Source organism: Plasmodium sp. gorilla clade G2 (genome assembly GCF_900097015.1).
Source record: "Plasmodium sp. gorilla clade G2 genome assembly, chromosome: 2".
NCBI lineage: Eukaryota > Apicomplexa > Aconoidasida > Haemosporida > Plasmodiidae > Plasmodium > Plasmodium adleri (nom. inval.).
In genome coordinates this window covers 417,491-444,346 of record NC_041694.1, presented here as the reverse complement: position 1 = coordinate 444,346, position 26,856 = coordinate 417,491, and the positions used below count along the sequence as shown (strand labels likewise).

At 17.9% G+C, this 26,856-nt stretch overlaps 2 protein-coding genes across 2 annotated transcripts; one reads left to right on the top strand and one right to left on the bottom strand.

The window, feature by feature from the left end:
• Positions 1 to 501: 501 nt before the first annotated feature.
• PADL01_0211300 (conserved Plasmodium protein, unknown function) lies at positions 502 to 12,533 on the bottom strand (the record flags this gene model as incomplete). The annotated part of the gene is made up of 2 exons (XM_028682103.1): positions 502 to 5,930; positions 6,107 to 12,533. 2 exons carry the CDS (start codon positions 12,531 to 12,533, stop codon positions 502 to 504), a joined length of 11,856 nt encoding a protein of 3,951 aa, XP_028536354.1.
• A 1,536-nt stretch (positions 12,534 to 14,069) lies between these two features.
• On the top strand, positions 14,070 to 26,357 carry PADL01_0211200 (conserved Plasmodium membrane protein, unknown function; the record flags this gene model as incomplete). The annotated part of the gene is made up of 3 exons (XM_028682092.1): positions 14,070 to 20,105; positions 20,228 to 25,717; positions 25,842 to 26,357. 3 exons carry the CDS (start codon positions 14,070 to 14,072, stop codon positions 26,355 to 26,357), a joined length of 12,042 nt encoding a protein of 4,013 aa, XP_028536353.1.
• Between the last annotated feature and the right edge of the window lie 499 nt (positions 26,358 to 26,856).

Here is a 26,856-nt window from a genome sequence, read left to right as displayed (position 1 = left end):
TTTTTTATGACCTTGTTTTTCTAATTAAATATATTTTAGAGCTTTTTTTTTTTTTTTTTTTTTTTTTTTCATGCAAATAAATTTTTTTTTTTTTTTTTTTTTTTTCTTACACCATAATATATATATATATAATATATATTAATATATATTTTTTTTTTTATTTTCAAGGTTTATAAGTTTTAAAAAATAAATATAAATAAAACAAAATATATAATAATAGATTATATATTTTCCAATGTTACAAAAAAAGGAAAAAAAAAAAAAAATACAAAATGTGTAAATGAAATGGTTATATGTTCGTGTGTAAATAAATAAATAAATATATATATATATATGTAGATCTTTTTTTTTTTTTTTTTTTTTTTTTTTTTTGCGAATATTTTTTAATGCCAATATTTTATTTTATTTTATTTTATTCAAAATGGTTATATATTTTAAAAAAAAAGGAAAATATTGAATATATATGTAAGTACGTGTTTGCATTAATTTTTTTTTTCAACTTTAAATATAGTTTCCCTCGCTCAATGTGATGCGACAAATGATTTCATCTAGATATATTTTAAACCTCTTTAAAAATTCGTGTATTTTTTGGAATTCGAGAATTTGATTTAAGAATGGTATTTTAATAAGAACATCATTAAATGTGATGTATATATTATCAAAGAATTTTTTTAAAATATCTACTGATGATTTTTTTACTTTTTCATTATCATATATAGAAGAATCAAGAATAATACAACTAATATCATAATTTCTTGAAGCTGCATCAGATGTATATTCAAAATAGAATTCTGCTCTTGATAACAATTCTTTTAATAATGTAATTAAAGAATAATTATTGATATATTGTAAATTTCCATATGTATCTTTTAAAAAGTATCCAAGATTATTTTTTTCATTATAACTTTTTTCTTCATTATAAAAGAAAAAAGAAGAATTATTTTTATCTCCATTAATCCACATAGTAAATAAATAATATAAAATAATTGTAATTTCATGTTCTTCTAATAATGATGCTTTTTGATGTTTTGCATTATTATATATTTTTAGATATACATATATTAAAGATTGATATTCTATTTTATGATTTAATAATAAATTAGAAATCCATACAACATAAAAACAATAATTTTTATAACTTAATACAACTAATTCTGGATTGTGAGCATTACCAAATAAAGTTGAATTGTTCACATTATTATTTTTATCATTAAAACAATAATTTACATTATATAAATAATATAATGTTTTTCTATCATCTTTATCAATAGCAATATTATCCTTTTTAATTTTATTATGAATATTATATGGTTCATCATTCTCCTCATTATTATAATTCTTTTTATTTTTAGATGCATTTATATTTTCATTCTTTCTTTTATTATTATTTTGTTTAGATGATACCTTTGACATGCGTTTCACATGGCTAGGACGACTACTACCACTATTACTATTATTATTATTATTATTATTATTATTGTCATCATATGAGTGATCAGATGTGTCATATGATATATGATTTTGCAAATCAGATGAAGAATCATATGACATATGATCATCATTTATATTTTTTGACTCTTCATATATACTAGCACTTTTTGTTTCTTCATTGATAGTTTTAGATGTTTTGTTTTTTTCTGCGTCCTCTTCATTTTCTAGATTATCTGTGTAGTCGTGATATGTATATACACTTCTTAATTTATGGTTGACTACTTTACTTACTAAAGAGAATGGAGATAATTTTGAAAAAATGATTTTATCATCATCATTCATTTTATATTCATATGATTCATTTATTAATATAACATTCATATGTGGGTCTAGATATATAAGAGGGATACAATTTAAAAGATATAATAATTTCATACGTTCATAATATTTATTACTTTTTAATATACTGACTTTGGTTTTAAGTATTTCTCTTACCTTTGTTATTTCAAATAAGTTATTTATAAATTTATGTAATTTAATTATAACTAATAGATATAAAGAATTTTTAAAATCTACATGATATAATTTTAAAACATCTCCTATATAATTAATAATAAAATTAATATTTTCAAATGTGATAGTTAAAGAGAAAGCATAATCTAATAATCTTTCAAAACAATATGAATATTTAGAAAAATAAAAAGTACTTCCTTTAATCATATCATTTCTTAACATATTATTTACTGTTGAGAAACAATTCGTATTTAAATTTTCGATTTTTTCTTTTTTTTTATCACATAATATTATTAATTTTAATAAATTAAATGAAGGTAAGAAGTTTTTAAATAATATTTTACTTTTGACAAATATATTATTCTTTAATTCTTCTTTTGTATGTATTTCTTGTTGTATTAATAATAAATATTCTTTAAATGTATCTATAATATCAATAATACGATTAATATTTATTTTACGTTCTATATTATTTATTTTGTTATTATAATCATTTATAATATCATCTATATGTTGATATTTATTTTTAGATAAATATTCATACATATTATTATAAGATTTTTTTATTACATCTATTTGTTCTTTATTTATATTTCTAAAATGTTCTAACACTTTTATGATTGCTTCTTGAGGACCATTTATTAAAATATCGAAATAATTTTTTAAAACATCCCAATTACAAAATTTATATACATAAAAAACAAATAAATTAATTATTTCATGAAATAATAATTTTTGATAATTTAAACATGTCCTACATTTCTTTATATCTTTTAAATGTAAATAATATGAATTCTGTTTAGACCAATAATCTTCTTTTAATTTAAATAAACATTTATTTTTTTCAAAGATACCTTTTAATAAGTTACAATAAGATTCATCATATAATATTGTTTTATCAACTGTATAATAATTTTTTAAAGCTTCTTTATTTAACATACTATTAATATTAAATATTTCTTCAATATTTTTTATTTTCTTTTTATTCTTTTTTATATTACTTGTATTATATATAATATCACTTCCTCCTTCTTTTATATCATATTTTATATTATTATGTGATGTTCTATAAGAACTTGAAGACACATGTGAACGTCTTATATTATTATAAATATTATCATCATCTAGATTATTATTGTTATAATAACCATTTTTCTCTTTTTTATTTAAAACATCTACACCATTCAGAAGAAAATAATTTCTATTGTTTTTATATTTTTCTTCTATATTATTATATATTTTGTTATTATCAACACTACTATTAGGTATTACATCTACTCCATCAGATCTTCCCTTTTTTTTTTTTTTTCTTAAAATATCATCATCATCATTATTATTATCATTATAATAGGATGATATATTATCTATATAACTACCATCTCTATTCATTTTATTATTTTTTTTATTAGATGAGAAGGTTCTATTTTTAAAATTACATAATTTTCGAATAACAAATATTTTGGTCTTCATGCAATTATCAATGAATTCCATTCTTTTCTTTAAACTAGGATAAGAAATAATTTTAAATAAATATTTATAAATTGTATAAAAAATATCTTTCGTCTCTCTATTATATAATGGATTTATCATCATATAATTCTGTCCTATATAATTATTTTCATATATATAATTATTATTTGGTAATTCATTAATAATATGTGAACCTTTTATCATCATCATTTTATTATAATTTTGTAAGCCTTCATAATAATATTCATTTAATTGTTTATTTATAAGTATATGTGTATAACTGGGTACTCCTGATAAATAATTTGTATTATTTTCATATGTTATAATATTATCATCACTATTATATATGTTATTATTATTATTTATATTACTATAAGAGCTATTATTTATATTACTATATGAACTATTATAGATTACATTAGTATTTATATTTTTTTTTTTATTTGTATTTGTATTTTCTCTTCCTATTCCTTCAATATCTGTTTCATCTACATATAACATATTTTTTTTTTTATTATTCTGTTTCCTTTTCATCTCATTCATAGCATCCTTTCTATTATTCACACTTGTATCATATTTATTATAACTATTTACATTATCACTCATCATAACATCATATTGACTAGTAGCACTTCTTACATTTAATCGTTTATTTTGTTTATTTAAACGTTCGTTTTCAATATCTGTATATCCCTCTTCACCTATATATGTCTCATTATTCCTTTCATTATAAGTATGATTTTTTTTTGTTGTTGTTTTTTTTATTTTATCATTATAAATATATGATAATGTTTGATATTTTTGTTGTTCTACATTTGTTTGCCATGGATAGAATGCTTTTCTTGAAAAATATATGATCATATCTTGATATTTGAAGTTATTAAAATAATATATATAAGCATCTTTAATATTAAGTTCATTTAATTTCACAAAGAAATATAAATATTGAGAAATATGTAATTCAAAAATAGAACATGGAAATTCATTTTTACATTTATATAATATTAAATTAAATATAAAGAAATGAAAATTTATATCTCTTGAATATTCTAATAATGTTATAACAAATTTACGAATCTTATTTTTTTTCCTTTCATTATTTTTATATAAATATTTCATATAATTTACATGTACTATTCTTTCTATAGGTAGAAAACATTTTTCATATAAAATAAAATAATCATATGTATATTCAATATCCATATTATTAATTATTATATTACTAGAATAAAATTCTTCTGAATTAAAAAAATTCTCACATAACATTTTCAAATGTTTTTCTAGTACTTGAATATTTTTTTTTTCATTCACTGGATCCTTTGAATGAATCTGAAAAGAATTATTATAAACATTTAAATTATTACTACTGTTACTATTTATATTATTATTATTATTATTATTTGTAATATCAAAATCTTGATTTTTATTTTTCTTGTTAATATTATAATTGTTCACATTTGGTTTACCTAATTTCATATCTGTAACAACTTCATTCTTAAGAATCATACTTTTATGTTTCTCTGCTCCTAATGTTTTATAAAAAGAATCAATATATAAACATATCAATGTGCTTGCACATCTATAATAATCAGCTTTATATAATAAAATAATTAATTTATAAATATTTATACTTATCATTGCATTTTTTAAATTTTCATTTATAAAATGTTCTGCACGTTTTTCAGATGAAGCCATAAAATCACCATATTTATGATGTTGTGTTAATAAATTATTATCAGTTTTATTATTTTTATTATTATTATTATAATAATAATCATACTGCTCTTTCACTTTCATTTTTTTCTTTAAAAAAACTTCTTCTTCAATTCTTTTTGTTAAGAATAAAGCTAAAAATTCATTCTTATGTATTATATATCCTTGAAAAAAATCTACAGGTATATATTTCCCAGCTTTTATAATATTAAATAAACATTGTTTTAAAATATTCCTATATGTTGAACTTAAATATGTTCTCATAAAATTACATTTAATTAATAAATCAAATAAAGTACTAGATAAATATATAAAATTTTTTTTATTTCCTATATTTTTTTTTTTTATTATACTCTTATTCTTATAATAATCACATATTATTATACAATATATTAATAAATATTCAATACTAAAGTTTATAAAATTTAATATCGAATAAAATTCATTTATCTCATTTATCATTATCAAAGTATAATCATAATATATATTTATAATTGATACATCTTTTATATTCTTTATCTTATTTGTATATTCATTCTTCTTTTTTAATAAACTACGTAAAACAATACTCACACATATACTTAAACATTTTAATTTCTCAACTAAATTTAAACAAAAATCTAAAGGAAGATTTCCAATTAATATTAACATGTTACTATCATCTTCTAATATATTTCTTTTCCTCTTCCTTCTTGAATACATATAATCGCTCATACGAATAATGCAAAAATCTTTCATATTGTAAAAGCTTTCTTCTTCCTCTTCTTCCATTTTCTCTTTAGAAATAATCGAAACACCAACACCTAAAAAATTAAATATATATAAAATATATAAAATATATATATATATATATATATATATATATGTTAGGTCATATATTATATCCTCACGTGTAGCACTAAACAATATCATATAAACATATGCACATGTACATAAATATATTCACATATATATTAATATATATATATTTTATTTTTACCTCTTGATGCCTCAGATACCTTCATATATTTTCTAGACTTATAGGGAACGTTACTTGAACACTTGAAAACATTTATGTCCCTATATTTTTCATACGAAAATAAATTAATAAACATAACAGGTTTTAACAAACGACTAAGTAATAATAACAATCCTCTTGATAACATATGCAATGAATTATTATAACATTTTAAATTTTTTAAAAATACAATATCAAAATTTTTATTTGTTAAATACTCAAATGCAAAGGTTCCACTTTTATTTCTCTCTGCTTCTAATAATTTTTGTTTTGAGGAATTTTTTTGATAAGCATTATATAAATTTGAATATGCTGTATCATTTAATAATATATTTTCATTATCTATCACATTATCATTTTTATTTTTATATTCTCCATTTTTATTATTCCCTCCATTTTTTGTTAATTCATTTTCTAGATCATCAATTATATTATCATTAAATAAATGATTTATTCCTTTAACCTTTCTGGTTTTTATTTCTAATTCCATAGCTTTTTGTAGCTTCCCTTGTTTTATTATATAATCTGCACTCTTATCTACAAATCCAAATTTAAACGGTGTTCTTTTATATATCTTATTCAATACATCATAATCGACATTATTATAATTATTCCAATCTTTTTTTATATAAGAATTTTCAAACATATTCTCTTCATCTTCATTTGGATTTAACACCCCATCATCATTTGATTTCCCTCTATAATCTCTTGAAAAGGAAATATTATTAATACCATTCAAGTCATTTTTCTTAGCGTTGTGTAAAAATAATTTTTTCTGTTCTTGCCCTGCACTAGATCCTCCAATATTCATAGACATTCTTGGACCACCATAACTATTATAATAATTCATATTATCCATATTATGAATTGTATCTATATTTCGTTTACTCTTATCATCATTCAACTTATTTTTTATTTCCCTTTGACTAACACTCTGAATATTATTAAAACACATGATCTCATATTTATATACATGATTCAATAAAATGCTCCATATAATAAATAAAAATTCCTCAGTTGAAGATAAATCAATTATTTGATTCATAAAATATTCATATATTTCTTCATACTCATTTTTTTCTTTTATTAAACTAGTAGGAGAAGGTGGAATATCTATATGTATACCACCTGATACAGAATTAATCATCTGTTTTGATATTATATTATTCTTGTCATTATTTATTTTCATCAACATATTCTGTTTTATGCTTTTATAAAAATCTTCTTGATTTTTCTTACCATACTGTTTTATTTTTATTTCATTTAAAACGATACTTTCTATATTTCGATTTTCATAAGATATCTTATAGGGCAAATAGTTATTTATCATCTTTTCTATTTTCTGTGTCCTTGTATTCTTACTTATATAATATATATGTCTCTTTGTTATAATCATCAAATCATAATATTCTTGATATTCACTCACTGTATTTTCATATAAATAAAATGGAGGTATACTCTCCATCTTATCTCGAACTTCACCCATATTCATAAAAGTTCGCTCGTCATAAAGATTACCTGACTGTTTATTAGGATAACCTGAATTGTACAGGTTGTTTGGATTATCTACATTTATCACATTGGGCATGTTCCTATTGGGAACATTCAAATGGGGCATATTCATATTGGGCATATTCAAATGGGGCATATTCATATTAGGCACATTCATATTGGGCATATTCATATTAGGCATATTCATATTAGGCATATTCATATTGGACTTATTCATATTAGGCATATTCATATTTGGTATACTCATAGTAGACATATTATTAGGCATCATATTTGGACTAGTCAAATTATTACCCAATGCTGTTCTCAAATTTGGCTCACTTTTTACCTGACTGTTCAGGTTAAATCGATTTTTTTCATTTCTAGCTAATATATTGGATAAATTATCTTGTTTCATTTTATTAACATAAAAATCTTTGAGAATATTATCTTTTTCAGATTGTTCAAAGAATTCATGAAAATAGTAATTTTTTTTTTTATAAATAACACCAATAATTTCTTCATTGATATAATATTCGTTTATTTGCTTGAAAATAAATTTGTTTTTACTTGAGCTTGAAAAATGATTAGTGCTTCCAATATCGTCTGCACATGTTAATAATTTTAATTTATAGCACACCTTTTCTTCTTCTCCTTCGTTATCTTCTTCAACATTGGGCTTATTATAATGATTATTATAATCACTGGTATTATCATAACTGTCTTCTTTGTAAGTATTTTTTTCATTTTCATCATATGATTTTTCATCATAAGAATTTTCATCATAAGATTTTTCATCATAAGACTTTTCATCATAAGATTTTTCATCATAAGAATTTTCATCATAAGATTTTTCATCATAGGAATTTTCATCATACGAATTTTCATCATACAAATTTTCATCACTTGAATGTTCTTTTCTTCTATAACTCTTTTTTCTTCTTCCCTCTTCTACTTCTTCTTCTCCTTTTTCTTTTTTTATTTTTCTTTTTGCTTTTTTCTGTTTACTTGTCATTTTATATTTTGCATTTGCCTGTGTGTTTTTCTCTTCTCGTCCAGCATCCCTCATATGAACTGTGGAATATTTTTTGTGTGCGTGTGTTTTTCTTGTTTTTGTTTTATCGCTATCCATTTTATCCTTATTAAAAAAGAAGAATGGTTTATTTTTTGATTGTGCATCATCCTTGTTCACAATATTTTTGTTAGCTTCTTTTTTTTTTATGTTTTTTTTCTTTAATATGACAAATAAATTCTTTAAATGGTGTGTAAAAATAACGTCAGGTTTCTTGTCATTAATTTTGAGACCCTTTTTATGAGGGAAGTTCTGAAAATCTTTTAAAATGAGTTTATAATTATTTGTATCCATATTTTTGACAAGTGACAAATAATAAATGTTAAAATTATTATCAACCATTTTTAAGAAGATATTATTTCTTTCATGTATATGGTTAATGTGTATATCGATAATATTTAATTTATTAAATGTTGTGGGATCTATATTATTATTAGTGAATCCGAATTTATTATTCATATTATTCATATTATTCATATTGGTCATATTATTCATATTATTCATATTGGTCATATTATTCATATGATTCATATTAACCATATTATTCATATTGATCATACTATTCATATTATTCATACTATTCATATTATTCATATTGATCATACTATTCATATTATTAATATTTGGAGCATTAAAAAACATGTCATTATTCATATTATACAAATCATTATATATAACATTCATATCATCAATAAAATAGATATTGCTCAACTCTTTTATAAGTTCTGCCTTTGTAAATATAATAGTATCTGATAAATAATTTTTTTTTTTATTATTATTATTAGTATCAGCCCTATTTGATAATAGTTTTACATACAAATCACTATTTTCATATAAGACATACAGAATAGATCTTTCATTATCTATAATTATTTTTTTAACTTTATTTTTAAAAAAGGCAAAATATTTAATAAAATAAGTACTGATAATTTTTTTTAAATAAAAATTGATAGGATAATCATGTAAATCATCACAATATATATTTTTATTATATTCATCAATAAATGTTTTATTATCTATATATTCTGGATATGTATTAGAAATATTATAAGAGTTCATTGAACTTTTTCTATTATCATAATAATTAAGAGAACTATTATCATCTATTAGTGTATTATCTATAATATTATTTTTTGATGAATTAAATATTTTTTCATTAACTGTATTAATCAAAGAAGATATTGAATTAACAATAATATTTTTAAACATATTTAAAGGTTCAAATAAATTTTTTTTCTCATATATAAATTCATAAACATTTCCATCATCAACAACTAGAAATATTCTTTCAGTTTTTTCATGTGAACGAATAAATTCAAACTTTAATTTAGAATCTTTAGGTACTTTAAATAATAAGAATAAATAAATATTAAAATAAAAAGGATATATATTTTGATATATCAACTTTTCATTTTCAGATATATTATAATCTTCTTCACAATTAAAATATAAATGGATATTAAAAAAATAAAATGAATTCTCTGTTATAACCATAAGATAATAATTTTTAATACAATTATAAAAACTCTCTAAAGGAAAAAAATTATTTAAATAAACAACATCAATACATTCAAGATGTCCATCAATTATAATCGATAACATTTTACTATTAATATTGTTAAGATTATATAAATGAAGATAATGTATTTCATTTTTTTTTTCATAAAACCATAATACATGTATTTTTTCTAGAATCCCTTTTTTTATATAATTTATTTCATCATAATAAACACTAAGATTGATCAAATTTTTTTCTTCATTATTAATGTTATACATATTTTTTATATTATTAATTTTATTTAAATTATTTAATTTATTTGTATTGTATAATATATTATCTATTTCATTTTGATTTTTTTTCTTTATTCCTTTTAATTTGTTCATTTGTTTTTTCCATTGTTCATTTTTTTTTTCAATACCTTCACGTGATGACAAGATTAAATATAAATAAATATTTCTACAATGAATATTATATAAAATATCTTTATTTTTATTATTACTTTTAATATAATTAATTTTATAAATATTATTATAATATAACATATTTTTTTTATTACTACTACGTATATGTTTTTCGTCATTTAAAACAACTTTACAAATTCTTAAATATAAATTAAAATCACATGATAAATTTAATTGACCTTTTTTATTTGCATTTTCAGATTGTTCTTTCTTTTTTACATCTTCATAATTATCAATTAATGTATTTAATGCATCATCAAATAATTCAGAAAATCTTTTTTTTATATCTAATTTCCCTCCTTTTATATTATTAAAATGATGATCATGTTCATAATCATTATCTTGTAAATCGAAGATACATAATAATGAATTTTCTATAACATTTAATTTTTTTTCGACATTATTTAAATGATCACCTGATTTTATTTCAGATAATATTATTTTATATTTATCATAAATATTATTTATATTTATTAATTTCTTATTTTCTAAATTGTTATAGAAAGAATTTTTATTAAATTTTTTTATTCCATCAGAATAATCTTGTTGCACAGCATGACTATATATACTACTACTATTTTGTGATAAAAATTTATTACTATTAATAATATCCTTTTCATGTGTCATTTTATTCACATTATTTTCTTTTTCATTATCTAAATCATCATATATTTTTTTTTTGTTATCTTTAAAATATTCTGATTGATATGTATCATCTATGTTTATAAAATTATCTTTATCATTATATATATTTATATTTGCATTATTTTTTATGTTTAACATATTTTTCATAACATCCTGATTCTTTTTTATTTCTATTTCTTTTTTTTTCCCTTTTAAATTTCTATCCATAAAAACATCATTTTCATCATTTTTATTTATATTTATATTTATATCATTAGATAATATATTCATAAGGATTTCTTTTTTTTTATTTTTATGACATTCTTGTGTATCCTCCTTTGCATGTTCAGTAGTGTTCTCTTCATAAGTTCTTTCTCTACTACTTTCATCATCTTGATATGTATCTCTACTTGCATCTTTATCTTTATTTAATATATATGTATTACAAAAATTTTTAATATTATTTAAAAAGTTTTGTGATTGATTTCTATTATTTGAAGAATACCTTTCAGATGAATACTTTTCAGATGAATATCTTTCAGATGAATATTCTCTACTATCATCTTTATCTTTATTATCTCTATAACTATCACTAGAATAACGTTTACCTTTCCTTTTATATTTGCTCTTTTCATCTTGATCATCAGATCTATCATCATTTTTTTCAAATAAAGAATCATCTACATTATTATCATCATTAAAGATAGACATATCACACATATAATCTTCATTATCTTTATTTGTATATATTTCTTCATTTAATATTTTATTTCTTTTTGCTGCTTCAAAAAAATTTTCATCTGAATAAGAAGAATGTTCACTTGATTCTTTCCCATTTTTTTTATTTTTATTAAAATATTTTTTATTATAATTAATACTATCACTATTTTTTTTTTTTTTTTTTTTTTCTGTTGAAATGTTTATATTTTCTTTAGGTATTTCTCCTCTGTCCTTCAAGTCATGATCTTTTGTTTCTTTTTCTTTCTTTTCATCTTCTGAATCTCCTTTATTTAATTTGAAGAATCCTTTAATTTTTTTTCTTCCATTTTTGGATTCTCCATAAACATTATCACTATGATTGTCACTATGGTTATCACTATGGTTATCACTATGATTGTCACTGTGATTGTCACTGTGATTATCACTATGATTATCACTATGATTATCACTATGACTGCTATCCTTATTATTATCACTTTTTAAATTATTTACATCTTTTCTTTCATCACTACTACTTTTTTCGCTTTCTGAATATTCCATATTATAACAACGTTGCACTTGTTATAAATATAAATAAATAAATATATTTATATGTATAATTATTTATTTATATATATTTATTTACACAAATGAGTTACAATAAAAAAAAAAAAAAATACATACAAAAGGTATATACATATAAATGCATATATTAATATAAATATTGTGTGTTTATTTATTTATGTTATATATTATTATATACCCCCCCAAAAAAAAAAAAAAAAAAAAAAAAAAATCATATATGTAATATATATAAATATATGCTTTTTAAAAAGGGGATATAAACAAAATTATATAAATATATAATCATATAATATATATATTTATAATGGAATAAATAAATATATATATATATATATATATATATATATAATATATATAACATATATATATTTTTAAGAATTCTTATTCTTTATTATTACAATATGTTTCTTTTTTATTTTTTCTTTTTTTTTTTATTTTTTTTTATTTATTCATAAGAATAGAACTTTAGTTGTGTTCATATATAAATATAAAACACTTTTATTGAATTAAACAATATATATAACTCCATAAAAAAAAAAAAAAAAAAGAAAATTAAGGAAAATGCAATAAAAAGAAAGAAGAAAAATAATAATAATAATAATAATAAATTAAACAAAGGATTGCTTTACTGTTTTATCATTATAATGATGTATATTATACTTATATATATATTATATATATATATATATATTTTTTTTTTTTTAAATATAAAAATAATGAATGTATATTTATAAGTATAATTTATTTATTTGTCAATAGTATTAAAAATAAAAATATATATATATATATTTTTTCTTAAGTAATAAGAACACCTAATAAATAAATAAATAAATATTATATATATATAATATATATATATATGTATGTATTTATATGTACTTTTTTTTTTTTTTTTTTATAAATATATAAGGACTATATAATAATTAATATATATATATATATATATTATATTGTATTATTAAAGAACCGCCTATTTAAAGAAGCTACTTTTTTTTTTTTTTTTTTTTTTTTTTATAATATATATTTTTAAACGGAACTTCTAAATATACATATATAATTAACAATATATATTATTATATATTATTTATATTTTTATTTATAGTGATTTATTTTATATATATTTTTCTCTTTTCATCATTTTTTTTTTTTATTCTCATTAAATATAAACAAGCAACATATATAATATTATATATATATATATTTTTTTTATTTTTTATAAATAAAAATTAATGACATGGTCAGGAATATGTTCTTTTGAAATAATGAATATGGAACATATTTATAGTAATATATTTTTATATTTATATATTTATATATATTTAATATCTAGATAAAAAAATAAAATTAAATATATATATATATTTATATATATATATAATGTTATAAAAAAAAAAGAAGAAAAAAGTAATTAATTAATGTGTATAAAAATATTATAATATTTATATATTTTATTTTATTTTATTTTTTATTTTATTTTTATTTATTATATTCATTCCTTTTTGAAGTTTCAATATGACTAAGGAATATATATCAAACAAAAAAGTTTATGAGCTGCTATCAGAAGGAACTTATTATGGATATGAAGAAGAATTAAAAATCATTTTTGAAACAAGATATATGAATATCTTGAGTTATTTATGTCCATCAAATAAAAGTAGTTTTGAAGATGAGATAATATCATTAAGGATACAAAAATATATAAATGAATATTTAAGTTTTAATAATTCAACATCTTATTTTTTTGGTTTTTCAAAGGAGTTAATATTTCATTGTTTAAAAATATATTTTTCAGATTTAGAATATGAGGAAGTAGATATTATGAAATCATGTAGTCATAGAGATATAATGAATGATATGAGCCCACATAATAATCATCATCATCATAATAATAATAATATTAATGTTGGTGGTGAGAAATATAATTGTGAGGATGATATAAAATTAATAGAAAGAATAAAAAAGAATAGAGATGTTTTAAATATGGATAAGTTACATTTACTATATTGTGATGAATATTTTTATATATTTAAAAATATATTATATGTATTAAAAAGATGTGAAGTATTTTATTTTTATACTAATTATAAAGTAGAAGAGTTTTCATATGAAGAAAATTTATTATATGATTTATTTTCTATAATAGAAAAAAGATTTAATATTCATGATTTAATTCAAATATATTATGATACATATAAAGATACAAATAATTATTTTGATTTATTAAAAAATATAGATATTGAAAATATAGTATGGATATATAAATATATATTATTATTTTTAAATATACAAATATATTGTATTAATATATTTTTTTATTTACAATTAAGATTAAATATTTTATCTCACAGTAATATAAAATCATATTTAAATATATTTTTTACATTTCCTAATTTAAGTATATCAAATACATATATAAATGAAGATATAATTACAAATACATTGCAACAAAAAGAATATTCTATAATTTTTTTTATATGTTCTATATGTAATATAATAACTTATGAAGATATTCATAAATATATTAATTGTTATTTATCTATTAATTTATTTAAATTATTTTTTTTCTTTAAAAAAAATAATAATAATAATAATACAAATGATAATCCTAATCATTATGAACACAATATAAAAATGTTATCTGGATCTTTACCATATTTTCTAGATATTTTAAAAAATTTTATTTTTATAAATGATAATTTTGTTTATAAAAGAATATTGATTCAAATATTAGAAAACTCATTATATATACATTCAGTTCAGCCCTTGGATTTTCATAGCACTTTAATTGACAGTTCTGGTTATAGAACACCTCACTCTAGAAATGACAAAGAAAGATTCTATAAAAGTAATGTGGCATTTGATATTAGTGATAGGAACAATAAAAATGGTGATATTAAAAGTGTGAATCATATTGATAATGAAAATGATAATAATAATAGTAATAGTAATAATAATAGTAATAATAATAGTAATAATAATAGTAATAGTAGGAATAACCGTTGTGATAATCTTAATAATGATGGTAGTAGTTTTTTTCAAACACCCAATACTACAAACGATCATAATAAAGGTGATAGAAATGATGAACATAGTTTAGATTTATCATATGTAGAAAATAAGTTAATAGATTCAAATAGATGTAACACAAATTTAGATGTAATAAATATAAATCTTTCACTTGTTCAGAATATGAAAAAAAATATTCAACAAAAAGAATTTTTTAGAAAAAATATTAATAAGAATCTTTTTTTAAATGTATGTATATTACTTTTTAAAAAACAAAATTTTCTATTATATACTCATGATATAAAAAAAGAATATAAGAATATTAATACTTGTCTTGAATATCTTAAAAATGATTATTATCAATATGATATATATTCTTTGAAATATTTTTTATATAATTATCATTATAAAGAAACTGAAATTATAACAAATTATAAAGAAAAAAAAAAATGTTTATGTCCATTCATATCTGTAGAAAGTAAAAATATTTTATTAGAAATATCTTCTCTCTTTTTTTCATTTGATTATTTAAAATTTTATATTGACGAAAATAATATATATGGTAATAAGAAAAAAAATGATAACATTAATAATATATATGATATTATAAATAAACACAAGAAAAAATATGATAAACATGATAAACATGATAAATATGGAAAAAAAACAAAAAAAAGAAAAGAAAAGAATTTTATTGATAATAACATATTACATCCAGTTATTTTATACAATGTAAATAGATTATTATTAGATTTTTTTTATGATAAAATAAGTAAGGCATCTATACAAACGTTAATAATATTTAATCATAATTTATTATCAATATATAGAATATTAAAAACATTAATAGGTTCGAATTCTAATTTAATAAATTTCAATGAAGTGACAAAAATTATTGAAAGAATATCAAAACAAGAAGGACATATAACAAAGAATGAAAATAATAATACAAATGTAAATATAAATGTAAATATAAATACAAATATGGTTATATTAGAAGATACATTATATTATAAAATAATATATATATTAAGAAAAAAAAATATAAATAAAGATACCATATATATAACTTATATAGAATATTATTATATTCTATTAGATTATTTTTGTAAATATTTTTATAACAATATGGATACTTACTTTAAATATAATTATATGAAAAAAAATATTGTAGGAAAAAAATATGTCAAAAATAAAAATGGGACTGAAAAAAAGGGATATAATAAAAATGACAATAAAAATGACAATAATAATGATAATAATAATGACAATAATAATGACAGTAATAATGATAACCACAATGACAATAATAATGATGGTGATATATTATATTGTGATGATGATAATGATAATATATTTATATTTTTTGAAAATATCGTTAAATTTTTTTGTAATATCTTACAAATAAATAAATGTTTTCATATTCTTATAGAAATAAAATTAAATTATTATTTTAAAATACCATATGATATAAAGAATACATTTATTAGTTTATTTACATATTTATTTTATTTTTCTTTAAAAGTTCAAGAATTCTCAAGATTTAAAGTTATGATAATACGATGTTTATCTTTTTTGTTGAAAAAAAAAAATATTAATAAATTGAATGCATATATATTTCAATTATTTTCATATCTAGAAAATGATCAAATAAATATGAATGAAAAACGTATGGTAAATAAAAAAAAGAGTTTAAAATCTAAGCAGCATTATAGAAATAAAGAAGAGGAACATTCAAATAATAATAATACCATGAATGATAATAGTGTTAGTAATTTATATCGTGATGTAGATAATGAAGATGATGAAAATTATATGGAAAGAAGACAAAATCGAAATGTATTTTCTAATATGAATGATGATAAATATAATAATTTGTTAGATTTTAAATACACAAAAGAAAATATAGATATAAAAGAAAACTTTAGAATTGATATATCCTTTTTAAAAATATTTTTTTTACTTAATGATGTTAGAAAAATTAATTTGAATGAATCTAATAGAAAGAATCACAAATTGGAGGGTATATCAAAGAAGCGTATGCAAAAATTAAATGTTGATAGATATACAAACAATGAAAATAATGATAACAATGATAATAATAATAATAATAATAATAATAATAAATGTAAAGATAGGAATATATTTTTATCATCACAAGAAGAAGAAAAGTCAAAATCGTCTGATTCTAGTGATTCATATTCTTCATCTCAATATGAATCATCAAAAATGTCATATGAAAACGATATAATTAATATAAGTGACAATAATAATAGTAATAATACAAGTAATAGTAATAGTAGTAGCTGTGATGATGTCGATCCTTATAATTATAACAACAACAATCAAGATAATGATTGTAATAAATTCGGTGTTGTTGTAAATTATTTTAATGTCCATATGACAAATTTTGAAAAAAGTTATAATATAAATTATGTTTTAGAAGATATAAGTTTTGATGATATATTTTTAATAAGTTTAATAGATATATGGGATATTAATAATAATAAAAATTTATTAATTTTGATTGATGATTTATTAAAAATTTATGAAGAAGAAAAGAAGAAGAAAATTTATTTATGTACTAGTTCAATTTTAAAAATATTTAAAAGAATTATTAAAAAGAAAAGTAATTCATATTTTTTATTTAATATTTATAAAGCATTTGAAAATGATATAAAATTAATATTAGATAGTATTAATATTTTAATTAAGAAATGGGTTGTTTGGACTTTTAAAAATTGTGATAATATATTTAATAGAGAAAAAAATATTAATATAAAAAAGTTAGTAAAATTATTTTTTATATCTTTTTATAAATATTTAAAAAATTATTTTTTACAAATTTATTATCATTTTTTTTATAATATTCAAATATATAATAAAAAGAATTATAATTTCGAGAATTTCTTTTTTTCTATTTTTTCAAAATATATTAATAAAATATTTGTAGATGTATTTTCATCTTCATCATTTGTTTTTAATGTATCAAAATTGTATATGATGAATATGTGTATATCTATAACAAATGATATGATTGATGTTGTCAAATATGTAAACATGGAGAGAGTAAAGCAAGTTTTTTATGAGTATAATATAATGAAAGGAATTCAGATGAGTAGACACCACCATGAAGGTGATGCAAATTATAGTGATAATTATAGTGATAGTTATAATGATAGTTATAATTATGATGATAATTATAATGAAGGTGTGAATTATTATAATAACATTTATAATAAAATTATAAAAAGTTATGGAGGAGAATTAAATGAGACCATACCTTTTATGAACTCAGAATCATATAACAAGATGAATGAAGATAATATACATCATTCTATTATGAATACAAATGGCTTTAATAAAATTATGAAAAATATTATTATAAATCATAATAGTTTAATTAAAGATAATAATGATATATATACAAAAAAAAGAATGAATATATTTCAAATATCACCACCAACAACATCTGAACAACTTATGAATAATCATTATACTTTGAATTATTTAACAGATATAATGTTATTACAAAAAGATTATATATATAATATTGATAATAATATGAATGAACAGAATCAAAATAATTTCTTCAAACATTTTTACAATAATAATAATAATAAGAATAATAATAATAATTTTATGGTAGATTATCCAAATTATATTCTACAAAATAATAATAATAATAAAGATCATTTGACAATAAAAAAAAGATCACCACCAGAATCATATGATAATAACTATTATATGTTTAATAATATTATAAATGAAGAAGAAAATATTATTTTAAACAATAATAGCATGTCTTCAAGTATTTATATTGATAAGAGATTAATAAAGGAGGATAACCAAAAAATGGAACCATTTTTTAATAAAATTACAGATATAAAAAATAATCATAATAATAAATATACTAAAAATAATGAAGAAAATGAACTAATTTTATATTCTTATAATAATATAATAAAAAATAATATTATTTTTGTTCAGTTTTTTTTCTACACACAAAATGTGTTAAAAATTATATTTCAAAATAATTATATATTTTTCTTGAGTGATTTTCTTTTTATAAATTATAAAAGGAAAGAATGCATGAATGGAAAGAAAGAAAGACATAATAAGGAAGAAAATATGAACATAATAAATGATAAAAATATAGAAAGAAATATAGAAAGAAATGATCTTATAAGCATACTTACATACCATTCACAAGAATGTTCATTCTATTATTCCATATTCAATAGCATAATAAATGATTATAATTTTTTATATTATAGCAAAAAATATGATCCTGATTTATTAAACTGTTTTATAATGAACACACATAAAAAAAATAAAGGATATTCAAAATTATATAAACAAATTGTCAATAAAATTATTTATATGTATACAACAATTTTAAATATATATTCCAATTTTTATTTTATTAAAGAAGTACATGATATAGCAACAAATATATCAAATCAAATATTTTCTCTTTTTGATACATCTAATTTTATGTTGAGTCTATTTCCTAAGCATTCTTATAACATGGTTGAAGGGGTTAGTATATAGATAATATAAATAAATAAAAATAAAAATAAAAATAAATATATGTATATATATATATTTTATATTTATATATATATTTTTTTTATATATATATATTTTTTTTTTTTTTGCAGAATAATAGTGTGAGCAGATCCTTAAATAACGATATTTTATACATGAAAAAAAAAAAAGGAGAAAATGAGACGAGAGAGAATTTAAGTTTATCTCTTCTTTCATTTATTTTACAAGATTATAAAAATAGTTGTTCTTTATATGATAGTTTAAATACATTTTTTAAAATAAATAATTTTAATAATATATATTTTATATGCAAATATAACAATGGATATTTACCTTTAGAGAGTGTTATAAAGCTTTTTATACAATTAATATTTTATCATTTTATAAAACTAATAAATATAAATGATAATATAAATTCTTATCAATTTTTAGATTTATCAGAATATAATAGTAATAAATGTTATGAGCTTTTAAGATTTTTATTTTTTTTTATTAAACAAAATGATTTAATATCTCTAAATATTTATAAATATATATTTGATCTACTTATATATATTATAGAACATTATATAGCTGATGTTAATTATTATTCGTGTAGTGGTATGGCTTGGAATATATATTTTAATAAAATAAAAATATTGAATTTATGTCTTCATTTTTTAAACTCTATATATTTTAATATATTTTTTGATGATATAATAAATGATGAACATGTTACAAATGAAGATGAAAAAAATAATACAACTGACGATAAGACAAAGAAGCATGACAACCATCAACAGAAACAAAAAGAAGAAGCAAATAATAAAAATGATAAAAATGATAAAAATGATAATAATAAAAATAATAGTAATTGTAATAGTCATAGTAGTAATTCCAAAATTATTGATGAACATAGAAAATCACGATTGTGGGGTATTATAGAATGTATATTTTATAATGTTATAAATAAATTACATGTTAATTCAATAAATTGTTTAAAAAAAAATAAAATTCAATCATATAATCTTGAAGAAGACATACAGAATGAATTAAATTATAAAAGTTATTTTTTAAATTATAATAAAGATTTTAAAAAAGAAATATATTATTATTTATATAATTTAAGTATAGCCAGTGAAATATTTGAATTAATAATTAAAGGAATTTATATAAATGAAACAAAAATATATCCTATAATTATAAATATTTGTTATGATAGAAATATAAGTAATATATTTTTTAATATTAATTATGATAATTTAAATAATATTCTACAAAAATATATATATTTACATAAAAACAAAAAAGATCATTATAAAAATTTAAAATATTTATTATGTAAAAATAAATTTATATATATGAATAAATATATTTCTTATATAGATGATGATGATATTATTAATAATATGTTACAATTATTAAGAAGAAAAAATATATATTACAAATATATTCTTAATATAAATGAATATAATAATCTAGATAATACTTACAAATACAAAACAAAAAGGAAATTCATAAATTATAATAATATAAATATGAAAGGTAATAATAATAATAATAATAATAATAATATATATAATACAAACAACTTTTATGAATATAATGATTACATTTCTATAAAAAATATTCTACAAAAAAAAATCGAATTATTAGATGATGATTATATTTGTTCTAGAATGTTTGATACACAATCGGAAAAAATGTATGGAGAAAAAAATTATTTATTTGATGTTAAGAATTATATTTATAATATGAATTTTATAAATAATAATTATCAAGAAAATTCTTATATAAATGATATATTCAACGGAAAAAAAAAAATATTTACATTACAAATTTCTGATCATGATAAACATATGAATTATAATAGTATATATATGGATTGTATACAAAATAATCATATCATAACAAATGATCATTTAAACAAAATGAATAAGGCAAATAATATTAATCATTTAAATACAAATAAAAATTATCTTCATAATTTTATATCGAATTATGATTCATTTCATTTAAGTGATAAGAAAAAATATTCATATAATAATAATCATAATAATAATGAAAATTATAATAATGAGAATTATAAAACTGATGAAATCATTCAAAAAAAAATAGATACTAGTATATGGAAAAATATAGATTCTATTTTCCCAGAATCTTTTATAAATTCTGATGAACAAAATGCATGCAATTATGATCCCATAGATTCTATAAATTTGGGTTCTTCTTTTTTTTCTAACAATGAAAAGAAATATATTCAAATAAATAACCAAATGAAAAAGGAATGTCTGTTATTAAATATAAATTATGATAAACAATATAACATTATTTATAATAAATATAATAATATATCTCATTATGATGACATAAATGATTTTAATAATAATAATAATAATAGTTTTATAAAAGATATATATGAAATACATATGGAAAAGAATACAAAGAGGAATAAAGAAAAAAAAAAAAAAAAAAAATATATTTTCCTAAATGATAAAGAAAAAGAAAAAGGAAAAAGAAATAATCATAAAACAACACATCATCATAATAATAATAATATTACTTTTACAGAGGATGAGTCATATAAGTCATTTTATTCAAATAACTTTAAAAATGAAGTAAAGTGCATGAAATATATAAATCTAACTCAAAGTTTATATGATGCGAAATATAGATTATTGTTATTGTTTTATAAATTTATAATAATACTTAAACATAAAGAATTATTAGAAAATGCAAATTATATAAAAGAAGAAAAAGAATTTTTAAAGAAACATCATATAAAAAGAAATATCCCTTTCCTTTTTTTTATATATGAATTAATGATAACATTTTTGAATACAGCTGATAATATAAATAAAAATACTTACTATTATGTATTAATAATAAATATTCTTGTGAATTTATTTTTATTTGTAAATAAAAGAGATTATGATAAGGATAATTATTATATAAGTGATATAAATAATGATAAAAACAAAAAGAATATAAATGATTCATTTGAACCTAAAACAGAAATGAATAATAACAATATAAAATGTTCAAAAAATAATATGAGAAATAATAAAAATGATAAAGAATATATAGACAGTCATTCTAATTATGCTATGTTTTATTGTAATTTATATGGTGATAATTTTTTTATATCTAATGGAAGGAAAAATAATGAAAATATTGTATTTCATACATTACATAATATGTCACATAAAGAGATGTGTAAATATTATTTGATAGGAAAGAATAGATATATAGAAAATTATATAAATAAAATAATATTAAAAAATAAAAATAAAATAAATAATAGTTCTTCTTTAAATATTAATAAGAAAATTGATAATATTTTATATTCATATATAAATATAACAGATGATACTTTAAATACTAAGAAAAAGAACAAATTAATTATTAAACGTTATTATTTAAAAAAATCAATAAAAAAGAATAAGTATTTATATAATATGCCTATCTTTTTGTCATTATTTCTTAGATGTATCACTATACATTTACATTATTTTAAATTTTATCATAGCTATATTTATTTTTTAAAACATTATAATATGTTACATATACCACATGCTGTTCATAAACATTTATATTCAACACATCATTTTAATATTAATATTTTTGTGAATATGTTAGAATTGTTTTATGTTTTTATGCAAATATATAATAATTATTTCCTAAGTTTTTGTGATATATCTAGTATTAATAAGAATATGCAAGTAGACAAAAGATATTATTATCAATACAGTAATAAAAATGAAGATGATGAAAAGAATGTATCTTCTTTATATAAAGAAAAATATAATAATCAAATAAATATAAAAGATACATATAATAATATGTATCCTTTAAATAACAAATTTGTAATTATATATTTAAATACATTAAAAGAAATTTTGAAGGAATGCTATGATTGTCATTTAAGACATATGAAACATAATGAAAATATGGAGAAGTCATCATTTATTGAACATTTATTATTATATTTTTTATACAATAGAATTAATACAATATATGAATTATTTTATAATTTTTATTTTACATATTTAAGAAAAAAAGAATATAATAATGATATATTATTAGATATAGTAAATGAGCATATATATAATATTATTGGAAATCGAATTTATGATCAATTAAATAAAATAAATAATTTTCTAGATGATAAAGAATATTATTATTTCTATATTAATACATTAACATTTATAACATTAAATAAACAAATATGTATATATATTATGAAGAAAAAAATTTTAAACAAACTTATATATATACCTTGTATATATCATTCATTATTTGATAAAAATAAAAATTTCACTTCTATATATCAATTAAATAATAATCAGTATATTCGAAATAAAGAACATATAATATTCTGTTCATTAATTGTCTTTATAATAAAGCTATTATATATATTTGTAAAAAATTTTAAGCAAACAAATTATCACAACAATGAAAATATTGAAGATATTAAAAGTAATGAAAGTATTGAAAGTATTGAAAATATGAATAATATGGGACATGTATTTTATTCCTCCTTCATATCAGAAAATCCATACCATCATGTAACCAAAAATTTAGATTTTTATAACGACCACACCTTCATGGAATCAATGAAAATTGCAACCAGTAGGGTTCATGAAAATCCATACTATAGAAAAAATATGAAAGAATCAAATACTTCGAATGAACATAAAATTAGAGATAATAATATGGATATTAACAATAGTAATAATTTTTTAAGAAGTAATGATACAAATACAACTACAAATAATGATCATAATAATAATTCTCATAAATATAAAGGAACTTATAAAGTTTATCGTATTCATGATGAAGAAGATATCGTTCAAGATAATAATTATAGTAGTGATGACTATGTTAATACAAATTATAATTTCCATGAGCATAATAATTATGAAGAGAGTTCTAAAGATAATAGTCATAACAACAGTAGTTGTGATGATGATAAGCATTTAAATAATGCATATACATCTTCAAATAAAAAAAGAAAAGAAAAAAGAAAGAAAAATGAAATTATTCCTAATGAAATAGAATATTTCTTAGAATCAATTTTAAATGTTGTAGGTAAATTATCAGATCGTATAAATTTTATATTTTTAAAAATTGAAAAAATTAATTGTTTAGCTATATTTGAAGAATCTTATCTATATGTTGAACTGTTAACAAAAATATCATATTATTGTAATATATATAATATAAATAATTTCTTAATATCTTTGATGGATAAAAGAGTTGAGCATCATTTATTTTATATAAATAGAATATTAGAAAAATTTATTTATGAAAAAGAAGTTATTATATATCCATATAGTCCTTATGAAATTAATGCATCAAAAAATATACCTAATAATCAAGATAAAAAAAATAAAAAAAAATCAACAAAAAATGAACTTACATTATTTACACAAAGAGTATTATATATATGTTATAAATCTATTCTTAATTATAACACAATATTATTAAATCTAATTCAAAATCCTTATTTTAAAAATTCCCATTTTATTATTCATCTTTATATTTTAATACTCAAATCAACTAGACTGGTTACAAATATAATTGAGCATTTTGGAAAAAAAAATACAACCCTAATAAGAACAGTAAAAAAAAATATACATATATATATATATAAATATATATATAAATATATATATAATATATATATAAATATATATAATATATATATAATATATATATAATATATTATTTATTTTATTTTTACAGATAAAAGCAAGTGATAATAATTCATATGTCCCAATTTGCCTTGATATTTTAAATAGCGAAAAAGAAAAGAAAAAAGAAAAAATACAGTATACTAGAGGTGCAGGTAAAACCAGTTTTGCTTATTATCTGAGTGATAGTAATACCCGTAGTGAAGAATCAGCATATCCTGGAGAAATTATTCAATATAATAAATCTATTGATGAATATATAAATACTCAAAGAATTTATAAAAATGATTACTTATTTAATTTCTTACCAGAATTTATATCATTAAAAACTTATTATAATATATTAAAAGAAATTTTAGAAAGAAGTGCATTCTTAGGAGCATTTGTTTTAGATAAGTTTAAAAATTCAGACGAAGATTCATGCTTAAAACAAATACTTGTAAGTAATATTTTTTCTTATCTAATACATATTAATGCAACCTTATTACCATCAAATATATGTACAAATAATCTAAAAAAAAAATGTACCCTCATATATAATTATGTTGTCAATGTTCATAAAAAGTAAACACCACCAGATAATATGTCCATTAGAAACTTTAAAAATATAAACAATTGTCATCAAAATATTTATATATAAAAAAAAAAAAAAAAAAAATATATATTATATATATTATATATTATATATATATATATATTTTATTCTTTGTTAAAACTTTTACATTTCATTGTTTTTTATTTTTTTTAAATATGTTCATTTCATTTTTAAGAAAAAAAAAAATATATATATAATATATATATATATATATATATATATATATAACAAAAAATAAGGTAATAAAAAAAAAGATAGAAATATATTATATTGTAAATAAATATTTATATATTTTAAATAAACAATTATATGATAATATAAAAAAAAAAAAAAAAAAAAAAAAAAACAATTATAATGATAATATATAATTCAAATAGAAAATATATACCTATAAAAAAAGGTATAATTTTATAAAAAAAATATTATAACTTATAAATTATAAATTATAATTTCATTGAAATCATTATGTCAA